The following is a 26,149-nucleotide window of genomic DNA, read 5'->3' on the forward strand; positions in this document are numbered from 1 at the left end:
ATGTGTACGAATCACAAACTGCTCAATATTGGACCAAGGAAAAAAAAAATGAATCAATGAAACTGCCTCTCTGATGTCCACCTCCGTTTTTACTGGTTTGCTATTCAGTAAGGGAATGGCCCAGTATCTATTAGTGTTGCCAGCAATGGCCAATACGTTTAAAAACAGCTCCTCTTTGGATGGAAAGTCTGGGCTTTTCTCATGCCATTTTTGTACTCTTGGTTTCCGTACTTTTGCTGTACTGAATGTTGTTCATGTTTCTCCTCAAACACACTGTTTAATGTGTCTTTTCTTTCCACAGTTTCTACATGTAGCTTCATTATACACACAGGTTACTGCTGCATTACACTGATGGCAGTTGAGTTTGCATCGGTGCTCATCTCTCCACTGTCATTTTGTGAACTCTAATGTTCAAGTATAGCCGTTGAACTTCCATGGCTGCTAGTTTTCCATGGAGATTACTTATTCAGAGCTTTCTTCAGGGTTAGGTTCCTTACCATCAGTAACTTTCACACATTACACCACACACCAGTCTGAAACAGAATATCATTTAAGTTGTATCCAACTTCTTTAAAATTGCTACAAACTGGGAGGTAGATTCACCAAGATGCTGGTTATGTTTGTGGAATCTGAACCTTTCAACAAGCACACAGTTTTGATGAAAAACAATTCCGTACAATCCTCATTTCTCAAGTTTAGAAACCCAGTTACTCGAGCTAGACCAGACAGCTCAGGAGGTTAAAAGTTAATCCTCCCATTATACTCAAGCACAAGGACAAATCTACCTGCTTCAAGTTTATAATATGCAATGAAATGCAGCACAGTAACAGGCCCTTCGGCACACTAAGCCTGTACCGATTCTTAATCCTTCTTTAGACCTGCTACTTATTGCCCATAAACTATCCATCCCTCAACAGATCCATGAACAGGAGGCTAACAAAGATATGCCTTAAACATTGCTAACATGCCTGCTTCCACTACCTCAACTGGCAATGCATTCTAGACAGCCATCACTCTCTGGGTGAAAAATTCTCCTGCACTTCTCCCCTAAAGTTTCCCCCTCTCACCTTGAATTTGTGCCCTCCGTGTCCACTCAGGGTGGACAGTCAATGGTTTTTCCCTCAATATGCCTCCCATAATTTTGTAGATCTCAAATTGGGTCGCCCCTCAGCCTCCATCTTTCCAGTAAAAGAAATTTGAGTTTATCCAACCTCTCTTCACAACTAAAATGCTCCAGACCAGGCAATATCCTGGTAAGCCTTCTTTGCACCCTCTCCAAAGCATCCATGTCCTTCTGGTAGTGTTACAACTATAAGTACACACAATATTCCACATTTGGCCTAACTAAAGTTCTGTACAGTTATAACATAACTTGCCAAATTTTACATTCGATCTCCTAGCCGATGAAGGCAAACATACAGTATGCCTCTTGACCATCTTATCCACTGGCATTGCTACTTTCAGGGATCTGTAGACCTGTACATCCGGATGCCTCTGCCATTTTTAAATTTTTTTTTCCATTTGAGAGATCTGGGCGTCACTGGCTGGGCCAGCATTTATTGACCATCCCTAGGTGCCCCTTGAGAAGGTGGTGGTGAGCTGCCTTCTTGAACCGCTGCAATCCATCTGCTGTGGGTTGATCCACAATGCCATTACCAACAGAATTCCAGGATTTTAACCTAACAGTGAAGGAACGACAATATATTTCCAAGTCAGGATGGTGGGGAGCTTGGAGGTGGTGGTGTTCCCATGTATCTGCTGCCCTTGTCCTTCTAGAATGAAGTGGTGATGGGTTTGGAAGATGCTGTCTCAGGATCCCTGGTGAATCTCTCCAGTGCATCTTGTACATAGTACACACTGCTGCTACCGAGCTTCAGTGGTGGAGGGAGTGGATGTTTGTGGATGTGGTGCCAATCAAGCGGGCTGCTTTGTCCCGGATGGTGTCAAGCTTCGAGTGTTGTTGGGGCTGCACCCATCCAGGCAAGTGGGGAGTATTCCATCACACTCCTGACTTGTGCATCATAGATAGTGTATAGGCTTTGGGGAGTCCTGAGGTGAGTTACTCGCCACAGTATTCCTAGTCTCTGACCAGCTCTTGTAGCCACTGCATTTATGCGAGTCCAGTTGAGTTTCTGATCAATGATAATCCCCAGGAAGTTGATAATGGGTGATTCAGTGATGGTAATACTGTTGAATGTCAAGGGGCAGTGGTTAGATTGTCTCTTATTGGTGATGGTCATTCGTGTGACACTTGTCAGCCTGGATATTGTCCACATCTTGTTGCATTTGAACACTGCGCAATCAGCGAACATCCCCACTTCTGACCTCATGATGGAGGGAAGGTCACTGATGAAGCAGAAGATGGTTGGACTTAGGACGCTACCCCGATGGTCAATGCTCGTAAGGGTTCTGCCGTTTATTGTATAATTCGCACCCAAATTTGATCTTCCAAAATGCATCACCTTGTGTTTGTCTGGATTAAATTCCATCTGCTATTTCTCTGCCCAAATCTGCAATCTATATCCTTCTGTGTCCTTTGACTATTTTGTTAGCTTGAACAAAATAATGGAATCTCTGTGTTAGAGTTCCAGCTCTCTGTATTTTCACCACAGGGTGCAGTGGTGGTGCTAAAATCTCCCACTATTCTTGTTAAAATAGGAAGGGTCCACCTAGCACAATGTACCACAAAAAGTTTAGCACTACTTTACTTCTTCCTGTTTAAAACAAGTCATTTTTTGAGGCTGCCAGTTTCTTCAAGTCTACACTCCTTGCTCAGGCATTTCCCTTGTTACTCAGTGTTCTTTCAGGGTAGAGCACATGGTAAGTTATTTTGGCACTGATCTTACTCTCAATGCCAATTGCCTTCGTGTTAAGTCACAAGAAGGACCAGAAGGCTGAAGCATTGAACAGCAAGGGTTTTATTATGGAGATGCTAATCTGCTGAATAAACTGTTGTTTCCTGCTTCAACGGAGGCTAGACAGAACTGAGGACATCACCTAGAAGGGGGATGAAATGTTTGCACAAAAACCAGTCAACTTGGTGAACCAACCAACAACTCCAACCTGTCTCCTGCCCAAAATGGCCAAAGAGGTCATCATTGTGATGATCAGGCTCAAAGTGACATCCCACCATACTTAGAGATAAAAACAAGTTTAATAATCTATTTATCAAGATTCAAGTTCATTTTAATATACTCAACTCAACAAGTTTTAAAATGCCAAACTACAGTGAAAAACTGAATACTGTAACATAATCAAAATCATTTGTTTTACTGCTAATGGGGGCGAAGAGCTAAGTAATTTCCTTGGATGAAACAGCTTCACCAGATCACCATGAGCGCTACTTCACAGATTTTAAATATTCATTGGAGGTCATTAAATGTAAAATCTGGTTTGGTTACTCACCTACTCCAGATAGAAATCTCCAGAACTAAATTCCAAAACAACAAACATTCAACACAATATGGTGAAATCTTTCCCAATTATAAATGATTAGATCACATCCCAATTACAGAGTCCAGCTCACTTCTGGTCACGACTGCGACTTTCAAACCTGGGAGGTAGTTCAGTAAATGGCTATTACACTGATTCTTAGGTCATAAAGCATAGGAAATAATGTTGAAACCTGCTCAGTCAGTCAATGAGGTTTAGTTTGCTCACAATGGGGTTATGTCCAAATAATGAAAAGCTTGCAATTCTATTATGCCTTGCTTGACTTTAGGATATCTCAAATAACCTCACAGCAAATTCAGCACACTTTGATAGCTAATCCCTGTTGTAATGAAGGAAAAATGGCAATCACTTTGCACAGAGCATGGTCCCACTATCTGAGAATCTCATCTCTGCTTAAATTTTTAAGGAGATGGATTGAAGGGAAAATGTCAGCTTAGGCATTAGTGAAAAAGGGACCCTGGGTGTCCTTGTGCATGAATCACAGAGTTGGCTTGGAAGTGCAGCAGGTAATTAAGAAGGCAAATGGAATATTGTCCTTCATTGCTAGAGGGATGGAGTTTAAAAACAGGGAGGATATGCTGCACTGAAACAAATAAAAAATGCTGGAAATCAGACCTCTGATGAAAAGTCATCTGGACTAAAAACATTAGCTTGCTCTCTCTCTATGGGTGCTGCCTGACCCACTGTGATCTCCAGAATTCTTTGTTTTCTGTACAGATTCCAGGATCTGTAACAATTTGCTCCTACGATACACTGCAGCTGTATAGGGTGTTGGTGAAGCCACACCTGGAGTACTGTGTACAGTTTTGGTCTCCTAACTTGAGAAAGGATGTACTGGCGCTGGAGAGGGAGCGGAGGAGGTTCACTAGGTTGATTCTGGAGTTGACAGGATTGGCTTATGGAGGAGAGATCGAGTAGACCCTGGACTATACTCATTGGAATTTCGAAGAATGAGGCAGTAGGATCTTATAGGGGCATATAAAATTATGAAGGGAATAAACAAGATGGAAGTGGGAAGTTGTTTCCACTGGCAAGTGATGCTAGAACTAGAGGGCATAGCCTCGAAAATAAAGGGGAGCAGATTTAAGACTAAGTTAAGGAGGAACTTATTCACCCAAAGGGTTGTGAATCTGTGGAATTTCCTGCCTAGTGAAGTAGCTGAGGCTACCTCGTTGAATGATTTCAAGGCAAGGATGAATAGATTTTGAACAGTAAAAGAGTTAAGGGTTATGGTGAGCAGGCGGGTAAGTGGAGCCGAGTCCACCAAAAGACAGCCATGGCACAGCAGAGTCAAGGGGCCAGATGGCCGCTCCTGTTCCTATTTATTACATTCATATGAAGAGTAGGGGATTTCTTCCCAAATACTGCAATGAAATTTTTTACATCATTGGTGATGGCTAGTGGAGCCTCCACCAATGTCTTCCCAAAATGCTGCACTTTCAACAAATCAGCACTCTCTCAGTACAACACAACGAACAAGAAATTATGTGTCAATGTCTTTATAGGGTGGAAACAGAACCAATAGCTGCTGTCACAGAAGTCATACAGCATAACACCAAGCCAAGGCTGACATTGTTCACCATTATTTTTCTAACATTACCTTAACAAGCACTTCAACAATGCTGGTATGGCCTTCTGATGCTGCCATATGCAGAGGCGTTCTGTCCACTTTGGTCCTCGCATCCCGACTCACTCCAGCTCGAAGCAGCACCTCTGCTGTAGAATAGTGACCAAACTGAGCTGCCAAGTGAAGGGGTGATGTTCCCAGCTGTAACATCAGGAAAAAAAAAACGGATTACAAAACAGCCAACAAAAGAATGACAACATCCCCACCTATTTCAGTTACAGCAATGATTTTGTAGATGAGATGAAGTGATTCAGTATCTTAAATGCAATGAAGCCAAGCTTCTCAAAAGTTGTATGAAAACTATAATTTCACACAAGGGGCCTTATTTGATTTCGACTGCTTGAATATTTAAAAATGAATATTCATGCCCCGTGAGCTTTGCATTCAACATTTCCAATATCAGATGCCATAACATTATCCAAGTCACTAAATAGGAGTTATTTATAAAAGCATGAAAATACTATATTAGTTCATAATTTATAGATTTTAATGCTGCTTCAAGTTTACCATTAAAAAAAATAAAGTGGATGATGGTGAGGAGGTTAGCTGTACACTTCAAGTTTACCATTAAAAAAAAATAAAGAACAAAGAGAAGACCACAATTCATCCATGTCACTCACAACATTTCCAGACAACTCTGAAATGAGTTGGGTGTTTCTGCCTCTGCTACCTTTAAGCAGCGAGTTCCAGAGCCCTACCAACTTCCCTCCAATTCTTCTACCAAATTATTTCAAATTTATGCCTCTGGTCACTAATATCTTTGATAAGCTAAACAGGTCCTTCCCTCCTCTCTACCCAAGCACCTTAAATTTTCTACACCTCAAATCAAAGCCCCCTCTGCCTTTTCTGTTCCAATGAGAAGAAGCCGAGTCTATCAAATCTTTCCTGATAGTGACAGCTTTCTAATCTTGGCAAGATCCTTATAAATCTCCTTGGTCCCCTCTCTAATGCAATTAGATCCTTTCTGTAATAAGGTGACCTCGTGAGGAAGTGATGGCCTAAATGGTATTATCACTAGAATATTAATCCAGAGACTCAGGTTCTGCAAATCTCTCCATGGTGTTTGGCGGAATTTGAATCAATACAAATCTGGAATTAAGAGTCAAATGATGATCATAAAACTGTTGTTGATTGTCAAAAAAATTAATTTGGTTCACTAATGTCCTTCAGGGAAGAAAACAGCCATCCCTGCCTGGTCTGGCCACAACTGTGTAGCTGACACTTAACTGTCTTCCAGGCAATAAGTGCTCGCTCAGCCAGCGATGTCCAGATTCTATGAATAAAGAAAGAAAGAAAGAAAGAAAGACAGGAACTACACACAGTCATGGCCTAACTACTGATTGATACAGTTCCAGCATAACCTCCCTGTTCTTACATGCTATACTTCAGCTAATAAAAAGGAAAGGATTCCATATGTTCTCTTAACCATCTCATTGGCCTTCAGAGACCATGGAAGTTCACTCCTTTACACTTTAGTATTCTCTCATTTATTATGTGTTTCATTGCATTGTTTAATCTTCCCAAATGCCTCACCTCACTTCACTAGATACAAATCTATTTGCCACTCACCTGTCCACCTGACCAATTCACAGATACCTGCCTGCAGTGTACAGCTAACCTCCTCACCATCATCCACACAGCTATATATTTTTGTTTTGCATAAAAAGGCAGCACACTTGCTTTAATCAACAATCTAGGAAAATAACTTAAAATCAACACAAACTACAGTGGTTCCTGGAGATCTGAAATTAAATCAGAAAATGCTGGTAAAACTCAGTAGGTATGGCAGAACTGTGGACAGAGAAGCAGAGTTAACATTAAGTCCAATACAACTTTTTTCAGAATCGAAAAGAGCTGGAAATAATGATTTTTATCATGTTGACAGAGGGGAGAAGGAATAAGTGGAACAGATAGTGAGGGACCCCAGAACAAAAGGCCAACGGAGTGTTTTTGGTAACTTTACAACCATTTTCCACTGGGCACCCTCATCATCTGCTCCACTTGCTCCTCCCCTCTGTCAACAGTATAAAAACAAACATCATTTTCCAGTCCCATTCAGTTCTGAAGACTCATATTGGACTCCAAAAGTGAACTTTTTCTCTCTCCACAGATTCCTCCAAACATCTGACTTTCTGCAGCACTTTAGTTTATTATAGGAAAATAATTTTATTGAGAACATGAAGCAGAATGAAGTGCAGAGGGACCAATTTTCTGGCAGGGAGATTTGCTAATTCTATTTGGGAGCCTTGAACTAGTAAAGGAGGGGAACTGGGGGATCCTAAGTAGTAGTGAAAATTTTTTAAAAAACCGATGAGGATAGTTCTGAAGTTAAAGAGATCGAGTTAATTAGAAAAAAGACAAACAAGAGCAAGTCAGAGGATGAGGTTAACTCTGAAGAATTAAACTGCATTTATTTCAATGCAAGGGGTCTTACAGGTAAAGCTGAAGAACTCTGGGCATATATGGGAACATGGGACAGGAACATGATAGTCGTATTTCTGTAATAGCTAAGGGAGGGACAGGACTGCATCTCAATGTCCTGGGGTATAAATGCTATGGAAGGATATAAAGGGAGGCAAGAGAGGAGGGGAGGGGAGGGGAGGGGAGTGGTGTTTTTGATGAGGGAACACGTTATGCTATACTTATAGATGATATTTCTGAGGGATAGTCCAGTGAAGCTACATTGATGGATCTGAGAAATAAGGGGATGATCACCTTGATGGGATTGTACTATAGCCCACCCCACAATAGTCAGAGGGAAACTGAGGAGAAAATATGCAGGGAGATTGCAGATATACACGAGAATAATAGGGTTATAAAAGTAGGGGATTTTAACTTTCCAAACATAGATTGGGACTGCCAAATTGTTAAGAGCTTGGATGGTGAGGAATTGTTAGTTGTGTTCAAGATAATTTTCTTTATCAATATGTAAATGTACCCACTACTGAAAGGGCAAAAAACTTAACTTTCTCTTCGAAAATAAGGCAGGGCAAGTGTTAGATTGGGAGCACTTTGGGACAGTGATCATAATGCTATTAGTTTTAAAATAGCTTTGGAAAAGAATAGGCCTTGTATAAAAGTTAAAGTTCTTAATTAGAGTACGGCAAATTTTGACGGTATGAGACAAACTTTCAAAAGTTGATTGGAGTAGACTGTTCACAGGTAAAGGGATGACTGACAAGCGGGAGGCTTTCAAAAAAGAGACAACAAGAATTGAGACATTATGTTCCTGTTAGAGTGAAGGGTAAGGCTGGTAAGAGTAGGGAACAACGGATGAATAAAGATGTTGAGGCTCTGGTCAAGAATAAGGAGTAGGCATATGTCAGGTATAGAAAACTGGGATCAAGTGAATCTCTTGAAGAGTACAAGGGGTGTAGGGACATTCTTAAGAGAAAAATCACAAGGGCAAAAAAGGGGTAATGAGATACTATTGGCAGACAAGGTTAAGGATAATCCAAAGAGATTATACAAGTACATTAAGTGCAAGGGAGTAACTAGGGAGAGAATAGGGCCCTTTAAAGATCAATGAGATTGTCTACGTGTAGAACCACAGGAGATAGGAGAGATACTAAACAAATACTTCATATCAGTTTTTACTGTTGAGAAAGATATGGAGACTAGGGAACTCAGAGAAATAAATACTAATGTCTTGAAAATAATCCACATTACAGCATAGGTGGTGCTGGAGGTCTTGAAACAAGACAAAGGAGGATAGATCTCTGGAACCAAGTGTATCCCAGGACATTCAGGGAAGTAAGGGAAGAAAATTGCAGGGCCCTTAGCAGAGATATTTGTATCATCTACAACCACAAGTGAGGTGCCGGATGACTTGAGGGTGGGTAATGTTGTGCTTTTGTTTAAGAAGGGATGTAAGGAGAAGCCTGGTGAGTCTGACATCAGTGGTGGGCACATTGTTCGAGGGGATTCTGACAGACAGGATTTATATGCAGTTAGAGAGGTAAGGACTCATTAGGGATAGTCAGCATGGTTTTGTGCATGGGAAATTGTCTCACAGACTCGAGTTTTTTGAGAATGTAACGAAAAAAGATTGATGAAGGCAGAGCGATAAATGTCATAACATGAACCTTAATACAGACTTTGACAAGGTTCTGCATGGTAGACTGATTAGTTAGATCACATTGGGTTCAGGGAGAGCTAGCCAATTAGATACAAAATTGGTTTCACGGTAGGAGAACAGGCAGGTGGTGGAGAGTTGTTTTTCAGACTGGAGACTGTGACCAGTAGTGTTCAGCAAAGATCGGTGCTGGGTCCACTGTTTGTCATTTATATACACGATTTTGATGAGAATTTAGGAGGCATGGTTAGTAAGATTTCTAATGACACTAAATTTGATGGTATAGTCTACAGTGAGAAGGTTATTTAAGATTACAAAGGGATCTTGATCAACTGGACCAAGTTGAACATGAAGTTTAACTTGGATAAATGTGAGATATAGCATTTTGGTGAAATAACCAAGGGTAGGACTTATACAATTAATAGTAGGGCCCTGGGTAATGCTGTCAAACAGAGACACCTAGGAATTCAGGTACATAATTCTTTGAGAGTTGCATCACAGGTAGACAGGGTGGTGAAGGTGGCGTTTAGCACGCTTGCCTTCATTGCTGACATCATTGAGTGTAAGAGTAGGGACGTCATGTTGAGATGAGGACGTTGATGAGGCCACTTTTGGAGTATTGTGTACAGCTCTGGTTGCCCCGCTATTGGAAGGATATTCTTAAATTGGAGAGGGTTCAGAAAAGATATGCCAGGATGGTGCCAGAAATGGAGGGCTTGAGTTATAAAAATAGGCTGGACAGACTGGGACTTTTTTCACTGGAGCATAGGAGGTTGAGGGGTGACCTTACAGAGATTTATAAAATCGTGAAGGGCATGGGTTGGGGAGTTCAAAACTAGGTAGCATATTTTTAAGGCAAGGGGAGAAAGATTTAAAAAGGACCAGAGGTGTAACTTTTTCACACAATGGGTGGTTTGTATGTGGAATGAACTGCCAGAGGAAGTGGTAGAGGCAAGTATAGTTACAACATTTAAAAGCCATTTGGACAGGTACATGAATAGGAAAGGTTTAGAGGGACACGGGGCCAATCGCAAACAAGTGGGACTAGATTAGCTTGGGAAACTTGGTCGACATGGACAACTTGGATCAAAGGATCTGTTTCAGTGCTGTATGACTATTATTGAATTTTTAAAAAATTCATTCACAGGCTAGGCAGCATTTATTGCCCATCCCTAATTAAACAGAGGGCAGTTAAGAGTCAACCACATTGCTGTGGGTCTGGATTTAGACCAGACCAAGTAAGGATGGTAGTTTCCTTCCCTAAAGGAGACTAGTGAACCAGATGAGTTTTTCCAACAATCAACAATGGATTCACGGTCATCCTTAGATTCTTAATTCCAGATATTTATCGAATTCAACTTCTACCATCTGCCGCGGATTCAAACCTGGGCCACCAGAACATTATCGGTCTCTGGATTAACAGTCCAGCAATAATACCACTAGGCCATCACCTCACTCATGAATACACCTCATTGTTAATGATGTATACCAGCCTTCACTAAAACAACAGCAAAATCGTACCATTGAATAAATGTAGTTGCTGTTACTCTGAAGAAGTCTATGCTTTATGTTATCTCAAGTGTCTTCCTTCATTGCATCCATAAAAGTATCAACATTGACATACTTGTAGCAAGATATATTATGTAAACTAGATTTTTACTTATTTCAGATATTCAGGCGGCAAATTGTGCTACACCCAATAGCACCCACAGATTTGCTTATATATTCTTAGGATGCACGTCCTAGCCATCTTTCACTGGGGACTGAAGGCACTAGAAGTGAATCCGGATGGAATTGAATCATGTGAAACACCTTGGTGCGTGGGCCATTTTTATGGAGTTCAATTTACTATTTGACACTGGTGCAATTGGAATTCATGGACCTTTGCTGGTTCAATACCATAACTATGGTAACTTGCCATACAAGTGAAGCTTTTCTCTCTCCACTCAGCTCAATGTTCATTTCTGACTCATTTTGGTCACTTAGCAAAACACCAATTACAAAAAGTGCATTAGAACAGAGAGACCCAAGGGTTCAAGTGTATAATTCTTTGAAATTTGTGTCACAGGTAGACAGGGAGGTTAAGGCGGCATTTAGCACACTTACCTTCGTTGCTCAGACCATTGAGTATAGGAATTGGGATGTCATGTTGAGGTTGTATAGGATGTTGGTGAGGCCTGTTCTGGAGTACAGAGTACAATTCTGGTGATCCCACGATGGGAAGGGTATTACTAAATCGGAGAGGGTTCAGAAAAGATTTACCAGGATGGTGCTGGGAATGGAGGGTCTGAGTTATAAAAATAGGCTGAATAGGATGGGACTTTTTCCCCATTACAGCGTAGGAGGTCGAGGAGTGACCCTGTAGAGATCTACAAGATCATGTTAGACATAGATAAAGTGAATAGCAAAGGTCCTTTCCCTAGGGTGGGGGGAGTTCAAACCTAGGGGGCATATTTTTAAGGTAAGGAGAAAGTTTTGAAAAGGATGAGGGGCAAGTGTTTTTTTTAAAATATACACATGTGGAATGAACTGCCAGATGAAGTGGTGGATGCAGGTACAGTAACATACATTTAAAAGACATTTGGACAAGTACATGATTGGGAAAGGTTTGGAGGGATATGGGCCAATGCAGGCAAGCGGGACTAGTTTAGTTTGGGAACAATCGGCAAGGAATAGGTGGACCATAGGATCTTTTTCCATGCTGAATGACTCTATGGCTCTGTTCAAAACACATGAAATGTAAGTATAGATACTCTACTTACCCAGTCTGTTGTGAAAGGAGCACCATTGGACATTAAGACACGGACCTCATCATCTTGGCCTGCTCGTGCAGCCTCTAATAGTTTCTTCCCCAAATCCACTAGAGACATTTAGGCAAAAGATACAATGCAATTCCAGCAGTACCGACGAACGATATTCAAACAGATATCGTGTTTAGCTCACATAAGCTGGTCAATAATCAACACTCAACTGCATGGGAAAAAAAAAGACACGAGTCTGCACAAAAAGGAGTAAACAGGAAGATTTCATTTTACAACCATTTGGTTTATTGCCAAATGCTATGTATAAAGCATTTTACACAACGATATGTTCATTCAATCTCTTTACTTTGCATTCAATTAGGATGGCATTGATTTTACAACCTGTTTGCAGAAACATTTTAGATGTAAAGAAATACACTTAAACTTAGCCAAAACTGTGCTATTGACATTCTATGAACAGCAAGTCTGATAGCCCATCACTTGTGTTTGCTGAGCTAAACTAGCTCCTAAAAATCGGACAACACCACAATTTTAACATTTTCATCGTTGCTTTCAATTTCCTGCATGCTCCCCCGCTACAAACGTCAGATTTGAGACATTACTCTCAGAAAAACATGCCAATGATTCTACCAGAATTTTCCTAAGACTTGAATAAATCCTTATGTTGGATTCACAAATCAATTACTGTTTAAGACTATAAGATTAAGAAGTGCTTTGATGCACTTCAAATACAAAGGAATATATTCACCCTCAATCTTTGATGGTCAAACTGATAAAGGCAACATGCATCAGGTGCATGGTTAGTAAATTCGTCAACTAGATATACATACAGAAAATGTGCAGGTAACAGGGATTTGTTAACCCAGTGCTATCAACTTCAATCCAGCAATCCAGACATTATAATCCCACTCTTCCTGAAGGCAGCATTTGTCCTAACATGCAGCTGGACAGGAAACAACAGATTTCTGCTCCCTTCCCAAACTCAATTCTCTTATGTTTCAAAATAGAGCATGAAGTTATTAAAAGGATCTTATTCTCATATAATGGCCTTCAGCAGGTAATCCAACGCACCTTCCAGCCAAATGGCCTAATGTGAGTTTAACCATGATGTGTGTATGCAAGCTGAATGTAAAAAGACATAGACAAGTTGATGTATTAGTGGATATGTAGCAGATAAGCTTAAGTGCTGAGAAGTGCAAAGTGATCACTCTGTGCATCCTGCAAGCAAGCAAAAATACCTGGGAGAGATCAAGAAACAGCAAGTGCTGACAAACCAAAAGGATCACATCAGGCAACCCTGTTGATGGGGACCATTGAACTGTATCCCCAATTTATCCCTCCAGCCACAATAGCAATGTTTTTGTGTCTTTCTGTGGGTATGTGAAGGTTAATAAGGGGGTTACAGTTTGAACTGTTTCCCTGTAATTAGAGTCTATTTATTTGTAATAAATGGTAATTCTGGTTAAGTACAGAAACCTGGTCAACACTATTAATTCAGTCTAAAGTGACAGGTAAATTGGGGAATTTTGCAGACTTTAATAAAATCTTTAACTATTGTGATGACTCCATGAGTAATGGGGCTTGATTTCCAGCATGATACCCAGTGAAGTGTGACCCAGAGGGTTCATTCATTAGTGTTAGGGTCAGCTCATGCTAAAAAGGGATGAAATAGATAGGAACAAGCAGACAAATTGTGCAAATATAGGGGCTGCGAAAATTCAAACAGAACTATTTCTTCCTGACAGTTGTGAGATGATTATTAATTATTTTCCCTTTTCTCATCTTTCTACATTACTCAATACTTCGCCAGTCACCCACAGCCATACAATGACAAATTCTATGTCCAGACAAGTGCACGGGTCTGTCTCTTAAACATGTTGTCTTTGCTTATTGCAAAATCTGAACTTATTACACAGATAAATTTTACTTCAACATCTTGTACCACTCTGACCTTATTAACAGGAAATTAGCATTAGGTCTAAAAATAATGTCCCACCCTTTAATAGTTGGAATACTATGAATAGACCTGTCCACTCTCTACAAGGCATTAGTCCGAATTCAACAAGAGCAGGAGGGAATACTATCAGCTTGTATGGGTAAGTAGGGCTCCAATTCTCAAGAAGCTCAACATCAACACCAGGACAAAGCAGTTCATACCTCATCCATCAATCTAAACATTCAATGTCTTCACCACTGACATACAGTGGCAGCAGTATGTGCAATACACAAAGATACACTCCAGCAATTCACCAATGCTCATTTGGGACAGTACCACCCAAACCCAAGACCAGTGCAGCACTGCCATTAAATTTTCAACAAAAAAAAGTTCTGTGACCTCCGTCATCTTGACGGACAAGAGCAGTAAACACGTGGGAACATCACCTTCTGCGAGTTTCCCCACCAAGCCACACATCATCCTGACTTGGAACAGTGGGATCAAAATTCTACACCGTACAGAGGGGTCACCACCATCTTCAAGGGTAGTTAGGAATGGATAACAAATACTGGCATTAACAGTGACGCCCACATTTAAAAAAGATATTTCCTAATTATTCTGGAGAGATTGGTGACAGACTACAACCTCAAAGTCTGTACTTTATGATGCAATATGTCCAAATTACTATTGTAAACCAAGGAGGCTAGACACCATTCGGCAATAGTACTAACAAGACAGGCAAACTGGGATATACAGCATAATGCTGGAATTGAGACTACAACCAGATCAATGATATTAGTGAAAGGTTGAAAGGTGGAAGGTGAGGTGTTGCTCTTCTGACTTGCACTGGGCCTCGTTGGAGCACTGCCCAAGGCAGATATGTCAGCCAGAGAACTCTGTGCCATGTTGAACTGGCAAGCAACTGGAGGCTTGGGATCATTTTTATGGACAAAGTGGTCCACAAGTGGAATTGAGCAAAGTGGTCACCGAGTCTGCTTCATCTCTCCAATGTGGCAGACCATATTGTGAGCAATGAATACAGTAGACTAGATTGAGTGAAGTACAGGTAAATAACTGCTTCACCTGCAAGGTGCCATAGATAGTGAGGAGGGAGGAGGGCGGAGGCAAATGGGCAAGTGTCACACCTTCTGTGACAGCATGGGAAGGCACAATGGGAGTTAAGCAGTGGGTCAGCGTGTCCTGGATGGAGCAATCCCTACAGAATACTGACAGGGGAGGGGAAGGAGTGTCTGGTGGCGGTACATTGATGACATCATCAGCTGCTTCCCTCCCTTGTCTGGAATTGGAAATAAAAAAATTCAATTTTGTTTCCAATTTCCACCCTGCTCTCATCTTCACATGGTTGATCTCTGAATCCAACCTTCCCTTACTTGACATCTATTTCCACTTCTGGGAATAGACTAGCCAACAATACCAATTACAAACACACCATCTCCAGCTACGTTAACTATACATTCTCATACCCTGCTTCTTGTAAAGGACGCCATTCCATTCTCCCAGTTTCTCGGTCTTCATTACATCGGTTGTGATAATGCCACTTCTCGTAGGGGGCCTCAAAAGTCCACCTTTTTCCACAGAGGATTCCCCACCACGGTTAACAGGGTCTTTAGCTATGCCCAACCCATTTCCCACACTTCTGCCCTCACCCAGCCTCTTTTCACCCCACCAGCCTCCCATCCAAAGGATCATAACAGTCATCTCCAGTGGGATGCCACCAATGGACATTTTCCCCTTCCCTCCCTGTCAGCATTCCACTGAGACTGTTCCTTCTGGAACACCCTGATCCACTCCCAACAACCCTACAGCATCTTCCCATTCAATTACAGAAGGTGTCTGCAGCAGATGCTGCCAGACTTTCTCCAGCAATTTCTGTTTTTGTGCGTACTATGAAATAATGCATCATTTGATTATCTTTTTGCATTTCAAGCCAGAATGATTTTATCTGCAAACCTGCCAGTACAATGTAAATTCTCTCTCTAATAATACTGCAAAAACACCTGGGCAGAAGACACTGCAAAGATTGGTAAGAGAATATGGATAGGGCTATTGCTCCCCTCCCAAACTCAAAACCAAGATGGTATGTCTGCCATAAAAACAACAACCTAGTATTAATCACAACACTTCTAAAGCAAATGTAGCATTATTAAAGTCCTTTTTTCCCCCAAATTGCAATGGAATTCTTACAATAGCCTATTACATTTCAGGCATTAATTTTCTTATTATGGTGTCTCCCTCTTCTTCTAAACTTTAGCAGAGGCTGGAAGAGTAGATGACGTGGTTGAAGCACAAGATCCTGAGCAGTCTTGACATAGTAGACATGAGAGGCTGGAACTTGTGCTCAATGACTAAAAAGTCAAATCCTTGAATTTTTTTTATGACAGAGGTAAATAGATTCTTGTTAAACAAGGGGATGAAAGGTCTTCAGGCTAGGTGGAAATGCAGATTTTAGGTTACAATCAAATCAGCCAAGAGAGTGTACTAAATGGTAGAGCAGGTTCAAGGAGCTTAAAAGCTCTTAAGCTTCTTGCTCCTGTACCTAATTCATATATTTAAAAAATGTTTAAAATTGTATTTGACAGAATATAGAGTCAGTCTTATTGCATTTTTACACACAAAGAAAATGTTGCTTGAGTTATGTGGTGAGATCTTTGGTAGAGATGTACAGCGATACTTACAGGAACACTTACACATCAAACTCTGCTAATAGGTTAAGGTCTCAAGATAAAGACTGGCTAAGTATAGATTCCAGGTTTGACTCAAAGTCAGAGCTGCTGCAACTATCCTCAGCACCCAGTGGAGGAAAGGAATCAGTAGGAAAGTCAACTAGATGTTCAGCTATGATCACTGTTGCAAAGTCGTGATTTGTTATTAGATAAAGACTGGATGGCACCAAGTCAGAGTCTGACAGCGATGGAAAGAGTCCCTTTGGCCCATTGTGTCCTCACCAATCATCAAGCATTGAAGTATTTTCGTCCCAATTTCCAGAACCATAACCTTACTTGGTGCGTCAAGTGCTTATCTAAATACTTCTGGAATGTTGAGAGACTTCCTGCCTCTACAGCCCCTCCAGGCAGTCAGTTCCAGATACCCACCACCCTTTAGATTAGAAGTTCTTCCTCACAGCCCCTCTAACATTCCTGCCCCTTATATTAAATCAGTGTCACTGGTTATTTACTCTTCTAATGGGAAAATGGTCTACTTATCTGCCCTAAGCATGCTTGTCATATTTGGGCGACACAGTGGCATGATAACTCAATGGTTTGCACTGCTGCTTCACAGCACCAGGAACCCAGATTCAATTATAGCCTTGGCTGAGCGTGCAGGCTCCACACAGACATTCTCCCCATGTCTGCGTGGGCTTTCTCTGGCTGCTCCAGTTTTTTCTTAGTATTCTTAGACTCCCTACAGTGTGGAAACAGGCACTTTGGCCAACAAGTCCACACTGACTGAGGATCCCACCGAGACCCATCCCCGCCTAAACTACACATCCCTGATATGGGGAATTTAGCACGGTCAATTCACCTAGCCTGCAATCTTTGGACTGTGGGAAGAAACCAGAGCACCCGGAGGAAACCCACGCAGGCACAGGGAGAACGTGCAAACTCCACACAGACAGTCACCCGAGGGTGGAATTGAACCCGGGCCACCGGTGCTAACAACTGAGCTGCCATGCCACCCCCACAGTTTCCTGTGAGGGCTAGGTTGGTTAGCCATGGTAAATATGGGGTTACAGGGATGGAGAAGGGGGCTGGGTCTGGGTGGGATGCTCTTTGGAGGGTCGGTGCAGACTTGATGGGCCAAATGGCCTCTTTCTGCACTGTAGGGATTCTACGATTTATATTTTTGCACTCCTCAGTCAGGTCTTCCCTTGGCTTTCTCTGTTCAAAAGAAAAAGAACCTCAGCCTATCTAGTCTCTCTTCATAACTGAAATGGTCCAGCCCAGGTAACACCCTGGTGAATTTCTTCTACATCCTCTCTAGTGCAGTCACATCCTTCCTATAACATGCCAATCTAAACTGCACACTGACTACTTAACATCTTAAATAGCCCCATCCTAACCTCCCTGCTTTTGTATTTAATGCCATTGCTATTAAAGTTAAAATGTCCAATATGCCTTCTTAATCCCCTGATCCACCTGCCCTGTTACCTTCAAGGATTGCTGGATGTGCACATCAGGGTCCCTCTGATCCTCTGTATAGCCTAGTGTCTCACCATTCATTGTTTACTCTTTCTTTACTAGTATAGTAAACTTTTTATTAATGGCACCTAAGGGAGCAGGAGTATGCTGACCGATCAAATATTTTGGATAATCAAGAAGTCCACATAATCAATGTAATAGAAGCACAATTCAGGGGTATACACATCACTGCTATACTTTATTTACAGTATGAATCGCATAAATAGTAATGCAGATTTGACTTAAATAAAACTTAATCGGCAGGAATCCTTCTCACCCGCACCCTCAACTGATTACTCTGGCTTCATAGAAGATGTAGCATTTGAGGAGAAATTGACTTGAAATGAATCAACTGTTGATATTTCAAATGGCCATTTGATTGAACAAGGATATTTACATTGAGTTAAATAAATTTTACAAACTATAATAATCAGCCAGAATAATACAGTAAACTTAGCTGTATTTGAGGTATATAATTTTTATCAGCAGTCGCTTCTGCTACAACACAATAGTTGCGTTGCTGTGCAACATTACGTTATAGAAAATTGTGCTATAGAAATAACAGGGCCTATAGGAAAAGTGGGGTTACAGGCAGACCACCATAACAAAAAAAAAAATCACTCAAAAGCCTAACAAAGATAGCACAATTTGAATAAATGTTTACTTCGTATCTAATAATGAAATAGAAAGTAAATTTAACACTTTACCTTGAAAAAAAAAGTCAAGACGACTTGATAGGGGATGGAGGTTATACCGTACCTCACACGAAAAGCACTTCACAACAAAGCCTGCAAAATGATCATGTGATGCTGGTGCGGAGACTCTTTTGGCACTAACACAACAAAGCCCGCGAAACAATCATGTGATGTCGACGTGTACTCCTCCGTGCACCGATGGAATCGTGTTATAGCCAACACAAGTTTGCATTTTAGAAACAGTGTTCCCCTATTCATCAATCACGTTACAGCCAATTCGCATTGACTGAACATGCGTTATAGCAGAATCGACAGTATATCAAGAGTGCGAGTTCATAAGGAGCTAGTTAAAACAAACACATTCTATTCTGTTCAAAAAACACACAATTTGTAGACACAATCAGTCAATGGGGCATTTTATAAATTCCTGGTTTTATTTCCAAAACAGTCTGACTCCAGATTAAAACACAGATTCGAAACAAGGCCTCACAACTCTTGTATACACTGACAAAATCTTTAGTTATCTTGGGGCAGTGACTTGAAAGAAATTCTGAGATTTGCATTTTAATCAATCGAAACCTGCATCTCCTTTCTAACTGATTAAAAATTTAACAGGCGGGAATGAGCCAGCCATTTTGGGTTTATTCCATACATTCGCATCAGTTGTATGATCTTTTGATCTTTTACTTATAAATTCCATGTCTTGATACCTCCTCTTTCACTAACACCTGATGAAGGAGCAACGCTCCAAAAGCTAGTGTTTTCAAATAAACTTGTTAGACTATAACCTGGTGTCATGTGATTGTTGACCTGGTTAAAATAAAGTTTGCTGTACCCCCAAAATGCATGATGTTATACTTTCCTGGATTAAATTCCATTGCCACTGTTCTGCCCCTCTGACCAACCCATCCATATCAACAGTAGTCCAAGGGTCTCTTCTTCACAATTTACCACACTACCAACTTGTGTCTTCTGCAAACTTACCATCAAACCTCCTACATTCATATCTGGATTATTAATACACATTACAAACAACAGGGGACCCAGCAGCAAACCTGTTAAATGCCACTGGATACAGCGTTCCAATCACAAAACAACCTTCAACCATCATTCTTTACCTCCTGCCACTAAATGAATATGAATCCAATTTGCCAAGTTGCCCTTAATTGCATGGATTCCTACCTTGTTGACCTTTTCAAAAGCCTTACTGAAGTCCATGTAGACAAATCACTGTACTACCCTCATTAACACACCTAATCACCTCCTCAAAAATACTCAATTAAACCCATCAGATCTGACAAAGCCATGTTGACTACCTGTGATTAATCTATGCCTCTCCAAATCAAGATTATTTCTAACCCTCAGATTTTATTCCAATAGTTTCTCTACCATTGATGTTAGACTCACTGGCCTACAGTTTACAGGTTTAGTTCTACCACCCTTCTCCAATAATGATACTACATTAGCTGTCCTCCAGTCCTCTGGCAATTCTCTTGTAGCCAGAGAGGAATTGAAAATTAATGTCAAAGCCTCTACAATCTCCTTCTTGTCTCTCACATCAGCCTAGGATACATCTGAACATTACCACCTTTAATAGATAAATGACTCTGGACTGCAGTCTCATGCCACTAAACCCTTTTACTTTTCTTGAGGCAAAACACTGAGACAAGATAGTTTACGTTTGTCTCATTTGCAGTATCGAAAATATATGTAGACAAATTTCAAGGAAGTGTGGCAGTAATAGGGTAGTGATAGTATAGAATTTCAACATCCCCAACATCATCTGGGGTAGGTGTAGTGTGAAAGGTTTACAGGGAGCTGAATTCTTAAAGTGTATGCAGGACAGCTTTTTAAACCGACATGCAGAAAGCCACATGAGAGAGGGGCTAGTCTTGGGCTTAATTTGAAGTAAGGAAGCTGGGTAAGTAGTTGAAATATCAGTGGGGGACATTTTATAGGCAATTATAACTCTGTTAGATTCAGAATTCCGGAACAGGACAAGGTTGGGCCTGAAATCAAAGCTCTCAACTGGAGAAAGTCTGATTTTAAATAAGATCAAATACAATTTGACCAGAGTGGATTGACAGCAGATAATTTCAGATAAATTTGTCTCAGAACAGTGGGATGCATTCAAGAAGGAAGGAGAATATAGGTCTGCAAACACAGTGAAGCAGAAGAAAGCATTTGTAGGCATATTATGAAAACCTGCTGGACAAGCAAGGCTGTGATAGTTGGTAATTCATTTACCTGATGGTAGACTTGGGGAAAAAGGTACAGCATGAGGCACAGAAGGGGAAAAATTCCTGCAATGTGTGCAGGAGAACGTTCCAGAACAGTACATTTTCAGTCCTTTAGGGAGGAAGCTGTGGTGGACCTGGTCCTAGGAAATGAGGCAGGCCCTGTGCGGACTGTCATTGTAGGGGGAGCATTTGAGAAATGGCAATCATAACATAATTACAGTGGCTGTGGTTAGCACTGCTGCCTCACAGCGCCAGGGACATGGGTTCAATTCCAGCCTTGGCTAACTGTCTGTACAGAGTTTGCACACTCTCCCTGTGTCTGCATAGGTTTCCTCTGGGTGATCTGGTTTCCTCCCACAGTCCAAAGATGTGCCGGTTAGGTGAATTGGCCATGGGAAATGCATGGGGTAGAGGAGATGAGTCTGGGTGGGATGCTGGGTGAGTGGATGTGGACTTGTTGGACCGAATAGTCTGTTTCCACACTGTAGGGATTCTATGAAATATTAGGTTGGGAAAGGATAAAAATCCAAAAAATAAATTAAGATCCCAGACTGAAAAAGTACAGGTTTTAGGGGGTCAGATTGATTAGAAACATTTTGGTACATAAAACAGTAGTTTAAAAAAAAAAAAAAGGAGACTTTCAAAAGAGAGATGAATAGGGTGCAAGCTAGGTACGGATTGATCAGAAATAAACACAGGGTATTCATAGCTAGAGTAGGAGGATAACGAAGGAAATTGATGAGAAAATAAGGAAGAAAAAGGAGGCACATGTACATAATGAAATGACAATAATGACAGAAATCAGGAAGAGTATCTCAAAGGCTAAGACTGGAATAAGGCTGGCTAAGAGGAAGCATGAGGAAAGGATGGCAGGCTACACTAAAACAAACAGGAATGTGTTCTTCAAATATATTTGAAGATGTCAACAATGGCCCAGTGACAAATTTGGGTGGTGAGCAACTGAGCAGATAGTGATAGATAAAGCACTGCTAAAAAGGCTGGCAGCACTCCAGTTAAAGAAGTTTGCCAGGCCCTGGATGGGATGAACCCTAGATTGCTGAGAGAGGTAAGGGACCAAATCGTAGAGCTATTGTCAGAAAGTTTTCAGGCCTGTGAATAAAGGATCAGTCCTGGGGGACTGGAGGATTATAAATGTGATGCCATTGTTTGAGAAAAAGGCAAAGGATAACCCAGGAAGGTTGGTTAGCAAATTAGAAATGGATCCTTTGCAGCACAGAGTAGAAGTTGGCTAAAGATAGAAAACAGGTGGTAGGTATAGCTGAGCATTTCTCAAACTGAAGAAAAGTTGAAAGCTCTCCTGGGATCGGTGTTGGGACCCTTGCCTTTTCTGATTTATGTAAATGATTTGGAGAAGGGTGTAGAAGGCAAAACCTTTAAATGTGCAGATGATACAAAGTGAGAGAGAGTAGTGAATTGTGAGGATGATGCTGGGCAACTTCAAAGGGACATTGACAGTTTGGCCAAATGGACTGACACCTGGCAGATGAATTTCAATGCAGAGAAATGAGAGTTAAATGCATTTTGGTAGAAGAAACAGAGAGACAATACAGGCTCAGTGATACAACTTTGAGGGGAGTACAGGAGCCGAGGAACCTCGGGGTTCAAGTGCATAATTCACCGAAAGTGGCCAGGCAAGTTGAAACAGTTAAGGTGGCTCGTAGGATCCTTGGATTTACAGAGGCATAGACTATAAAAGCAAGGAAGTGATGCTACACCACTACAAATCACTGCTCCAAATGTGGTCTGACCATTGTGTTCAGAACTGAACACCTTATTTAAGGAAGGATAAGCTTATTTAAAGCCCTAGAAGAAGTGCAGAGGAGATTTACTAGAACAACCAGGAATGAGAGATTTTAGATACAAGAAAAGATTGAAGAAATTGTGCTCACTCTCCTTGGAGCTGCGAAGATTAAGAGGTGAACTTAAGGTGTTCAAAATTATGAACAATTTTGACAAGGTAAAGAAGGATATTCTTCTGTTTCCACTAGTTTGTAGTCAGTAATGGTGGGAGTCACAATTTCAAGATTGACAGCAAGAGAGCTAGGAGTGAGATGAGGAGAAACTTCTTTACTCAACGAGTTATTAAGATTTGGGAATGCACTGTCTGAGAGAGTGGTGAAGGCTCATTAGGAGGTTTCAAACAAAAAAAGAAGATAGATTTTTATTTGAAAGTGATGAATTTAGAGGGCTACAGAGATAGAGTTGAAGAATGGAACTAGCTAGGTAGCTCTTTCACAAGCCAGTACAAGCCTAATGGGTCAAATAGGCTCCTTCTGTACTGTAAAACCCTGGTTCGATGAAATATGGATAGTACATGGCCAACATATTTCAATGAAGAAAAAAGTAGTACCAGCAAAACAATACTTTTCATTGTATCTCAGTACATGACAATAATAAATCAAACCAAATGTGGTACTATTATTCAAGAAGGGAGCAAAGGTTAAATAAAGAAACTATAGGCCAGCCAATCTAAACTCAGTAGTGGGGAAACTATTGGAAGCAATTCTGAAGAACAGAATCAATCTACATTTGGAAAGGCTGAGGTTAATCAAGACAGTCCAGCATGGTTTTGTCACGGGCATGGAGGGTCATGTCTAACTTGAGAGAATTTTTCAAAGATGTGACCAGGAATGTAGATGAGGGCAATGTTGTTGATCTAATTTACTTGGTCTTCAGCAAGACTTCTTGTAAGGTCTGGCATGGGAGACTGTTAAGAAGGGAACAGCCCTTGGGAATCTAAGGAAATTGGATCCAGAATTGGGCGAGTGGTAGGAACCAGGGAATGATGGTTGAGGGGTGTTTTTCTGACATGAAGTTTACGTCAGTGAGGTTCCACACAGGTCAGCGTTGGGACCCTTGCTATTTGCAGTTTCGATCAGTAAGTTTGGAGACGATGAAATTGTAAATAGTGAGGAGGATAGTCTCAGGTTACAGGGGGATATACACGGGCTAGTCAGATTGAATTCCATTTGCCACTGATCAGCTAATCTGGATAAATGTGAGGTGATGCACTTGGGCAGGACAAACAAGCAAGGGAATACATGCCGAACAGCAGGATCCTAGAAAGCACTGTGGATCAGAGGAACTTTGATGTACATGTACACCAGTTCCTGGAGGTTTCAGGACAGGTGGATAAAGTGATTAAAAGGCATATGGGATAGTACCGTTAGCTGTGGTATAGAGTTTAAAAGCAGGGACATTATGCTGCAACTATATGTAAAGTTGGTTAGACCAAAGCTATGAGAGTTTTGCAATCCACATAATAGGAAGGATGTGATAAGACTGGAGTGAGTGCAGACATTTACCAGGATGCTGCTTTGGCTGCAGTTTCAGTTGTGAAGTGAGATTGGACAGAGTGGAGATAACAAGGTGTAGAGCTGGATGAACACAGCAGGCCAAGCAGCATCAGAGGAGCAGGAAAGCTGACGTTTTGGGTCTAGACCCTTCTTCGGAAAATGTTCTACAGTTCCTACCATCTCTTGGACAGAGTTCGGTTGTTTCCCTTAGAGCACAGGAGATTGAGAGGGAGGGTAACTGCGATGCATAAAATGATGAGGGGCACACTCAGGGTAGACAGAAAGAAACTTTTCCCTTTGGTGGAGAGATCAATGACTGTGGGGCATAGATTTCAAATTAGAGGTGGGGTGTTTGGCGGTGATGTGCAGAAAAACTTTTTTCACCCAGAACGTGGCAGAGTTTGGAACTCAGGAGACAAAAATAAAAAAATTGCTGGAAAAGCTCAGCAGGTCTGGCAGCATCTGTGAAACATTAACACTTGATTTCTCTCCACAGATGCTGCCAGACCTGCCGAGCTTTCCCAGCAATTTCTATTTTTATCTCTGATTTGTAGCATTCGCAGTTCTTTCGGGTTTTAATCAGAATTTGGAACTCGCTGCCTCTAAGGATGGCAGAGTTAGAAATCCTCATGACATTTAAGACGTATTTAGATATACAATTGCGATGCTAAGGCTATGGGCTAAATGCTGGAAAATGGGATTAGACCAGTTGAGCCAGAGGGCCTTTTACTGCGCTGTAGATCTTTATGACAATGGGAACCCTCTTTAATCGCTATGCCTTTCCTCATTAATCCCCAGCCCGATGGAGGCAGGGAATGCACGGTACTGCTTTCCCAAGGCGCCATAAACAACCAATCCAGCCCTAAAGCCTCATAGACCGCTTCTCCCTCGGGCCACCGGTTCCCGGACACCAAAAAGCAGCAGCCGCTTCCCTTAGAGCCACAGGAAGCAGGTATCGGCCCGGGGCCTTTCCGGGGGAAGTCCATTATCCTTTCAAGTGCCGAGAGAAAGATCAACTTCCACATCCGGTAGGCCACCGCCTGAGCGTGACCTGGAAAAGCTTCAACAGCCCGCCGACAGTCTCACAGCCAGCAAGCTCAACTCCATAGCGGCCCGGGGCCTGAGCCCTGGACCCTGCTCCTTATCCTTCACTCAGTCACCGCGGCGCCCACGCTTCGCACTTACCTCAGCAAGCGGCTTGGGGAGGCCGCGGTCGGGGTCCCTCAGGCTGGACTCGGGGAGGCCTCGGTCGGGGTCCCTCAGGCTGGACTCGGGGAGGCCTCGGTCGGGAGGGCCTCAGGCTGGGTCCGGGCCGGGCTGGGCTCGGGGCCGCGGAGGGATGGAGCGGAAAGCGGACCGCGGAGGATGAATGTGGGTGCACGTGACGCGGTCCCTCGCTCACACTGTTGGCCGCCATCTTGGGTAAGGAGTTAATAACTTTCATTTATACTGCGCCGTTAATGTGATTGGAACCGGTCCCAAAGCACCTCATCCAGCCGTAATATGAGGTGTCATCACAAAAGGCGAAAGACCGGGTCAAAAAGGTAGGTTCTGTAGCACTATTTATTGACATCATGGCTAACCTGATCTTAGCCTCATCTCCATTTCCCAGTTTGTCCCCCATAACTCTGAGTCCTTGTAGATCAGCAGCCAGTCTATTCCAGCCTCCACAGTTCTGGGGTTGAGAGCACGTTTTATTTTGCAATTCTGTTCTACTTATCCGAATCATTTATTCAAAGTGTAATCCTTTTTTAGATTTTCTGTCTTTGTCACAATTTGCCTCCTTTCCTATGTTTTTTCAGAAGCAAATTTTGATTAAAGTACAGTGTCCTTTCATTCATTAAG

The 26,149-nt window shown here is 41.8% G+C and overlaps 1 protein-coding gene across 10 annotated transcripts in view; it reads right to left on the reverse strand.

The window, feature by feature from the left end:
* Positions 1–25,681, reverse strand: part of gabpb1 (GA binding protein transcription factor subunit beta 1) — a 72,140-nt gene extending 46,459 nt beyond the window's left edge. For 2 of the 10 annotated variants that reach the window (XR_007265447.1, XM_048616102.1), the window contains exons 1-3: positions 25,490–25,676; positions 11,918–12,125; positions 5,054–5,221 (exon numbers count right to left, since the gene is read on the reverse strand). Coding sequence is in view for 9 of the 10 variants with exons in the window: in XM_048616102.1 (XP_048472059.1) it covers positions 5,054–5,221; positions 11,918–12,025 (276 nt within the window). In the remaining variant the exon portion in view is untranslated. Of the gene's footprint in view, positions 1–5,053; positions 5,222–11,917; positions 12,126–18,759; positions 18,841–25,489 lie in introns of all 10 variants that reach the window. The other 8 variants (XM_048616095.1, XM_048616104.1, XM_048616096.1 and 5 more) reach the window with 7 other exon arrangements.
* Positions 25,682–26,149: the final 468 nt, after the last annotated feature.

This window comes from Rhincodon typus, chromosome 33, assembly GCF_021869965.1.
Source record: "Rhincodon typus isolate 14 chromosome 33, sRhiTyp1.1, whole genome shotgun sequence".
In the NCBI taxonomy this organism is placed as follows: Eukaryota; Metazoa; Chordata; class Chondrichthyes; order Orectolobiformes; family Rhincodontidae; genus Rhincodon; species Rhincodon typus.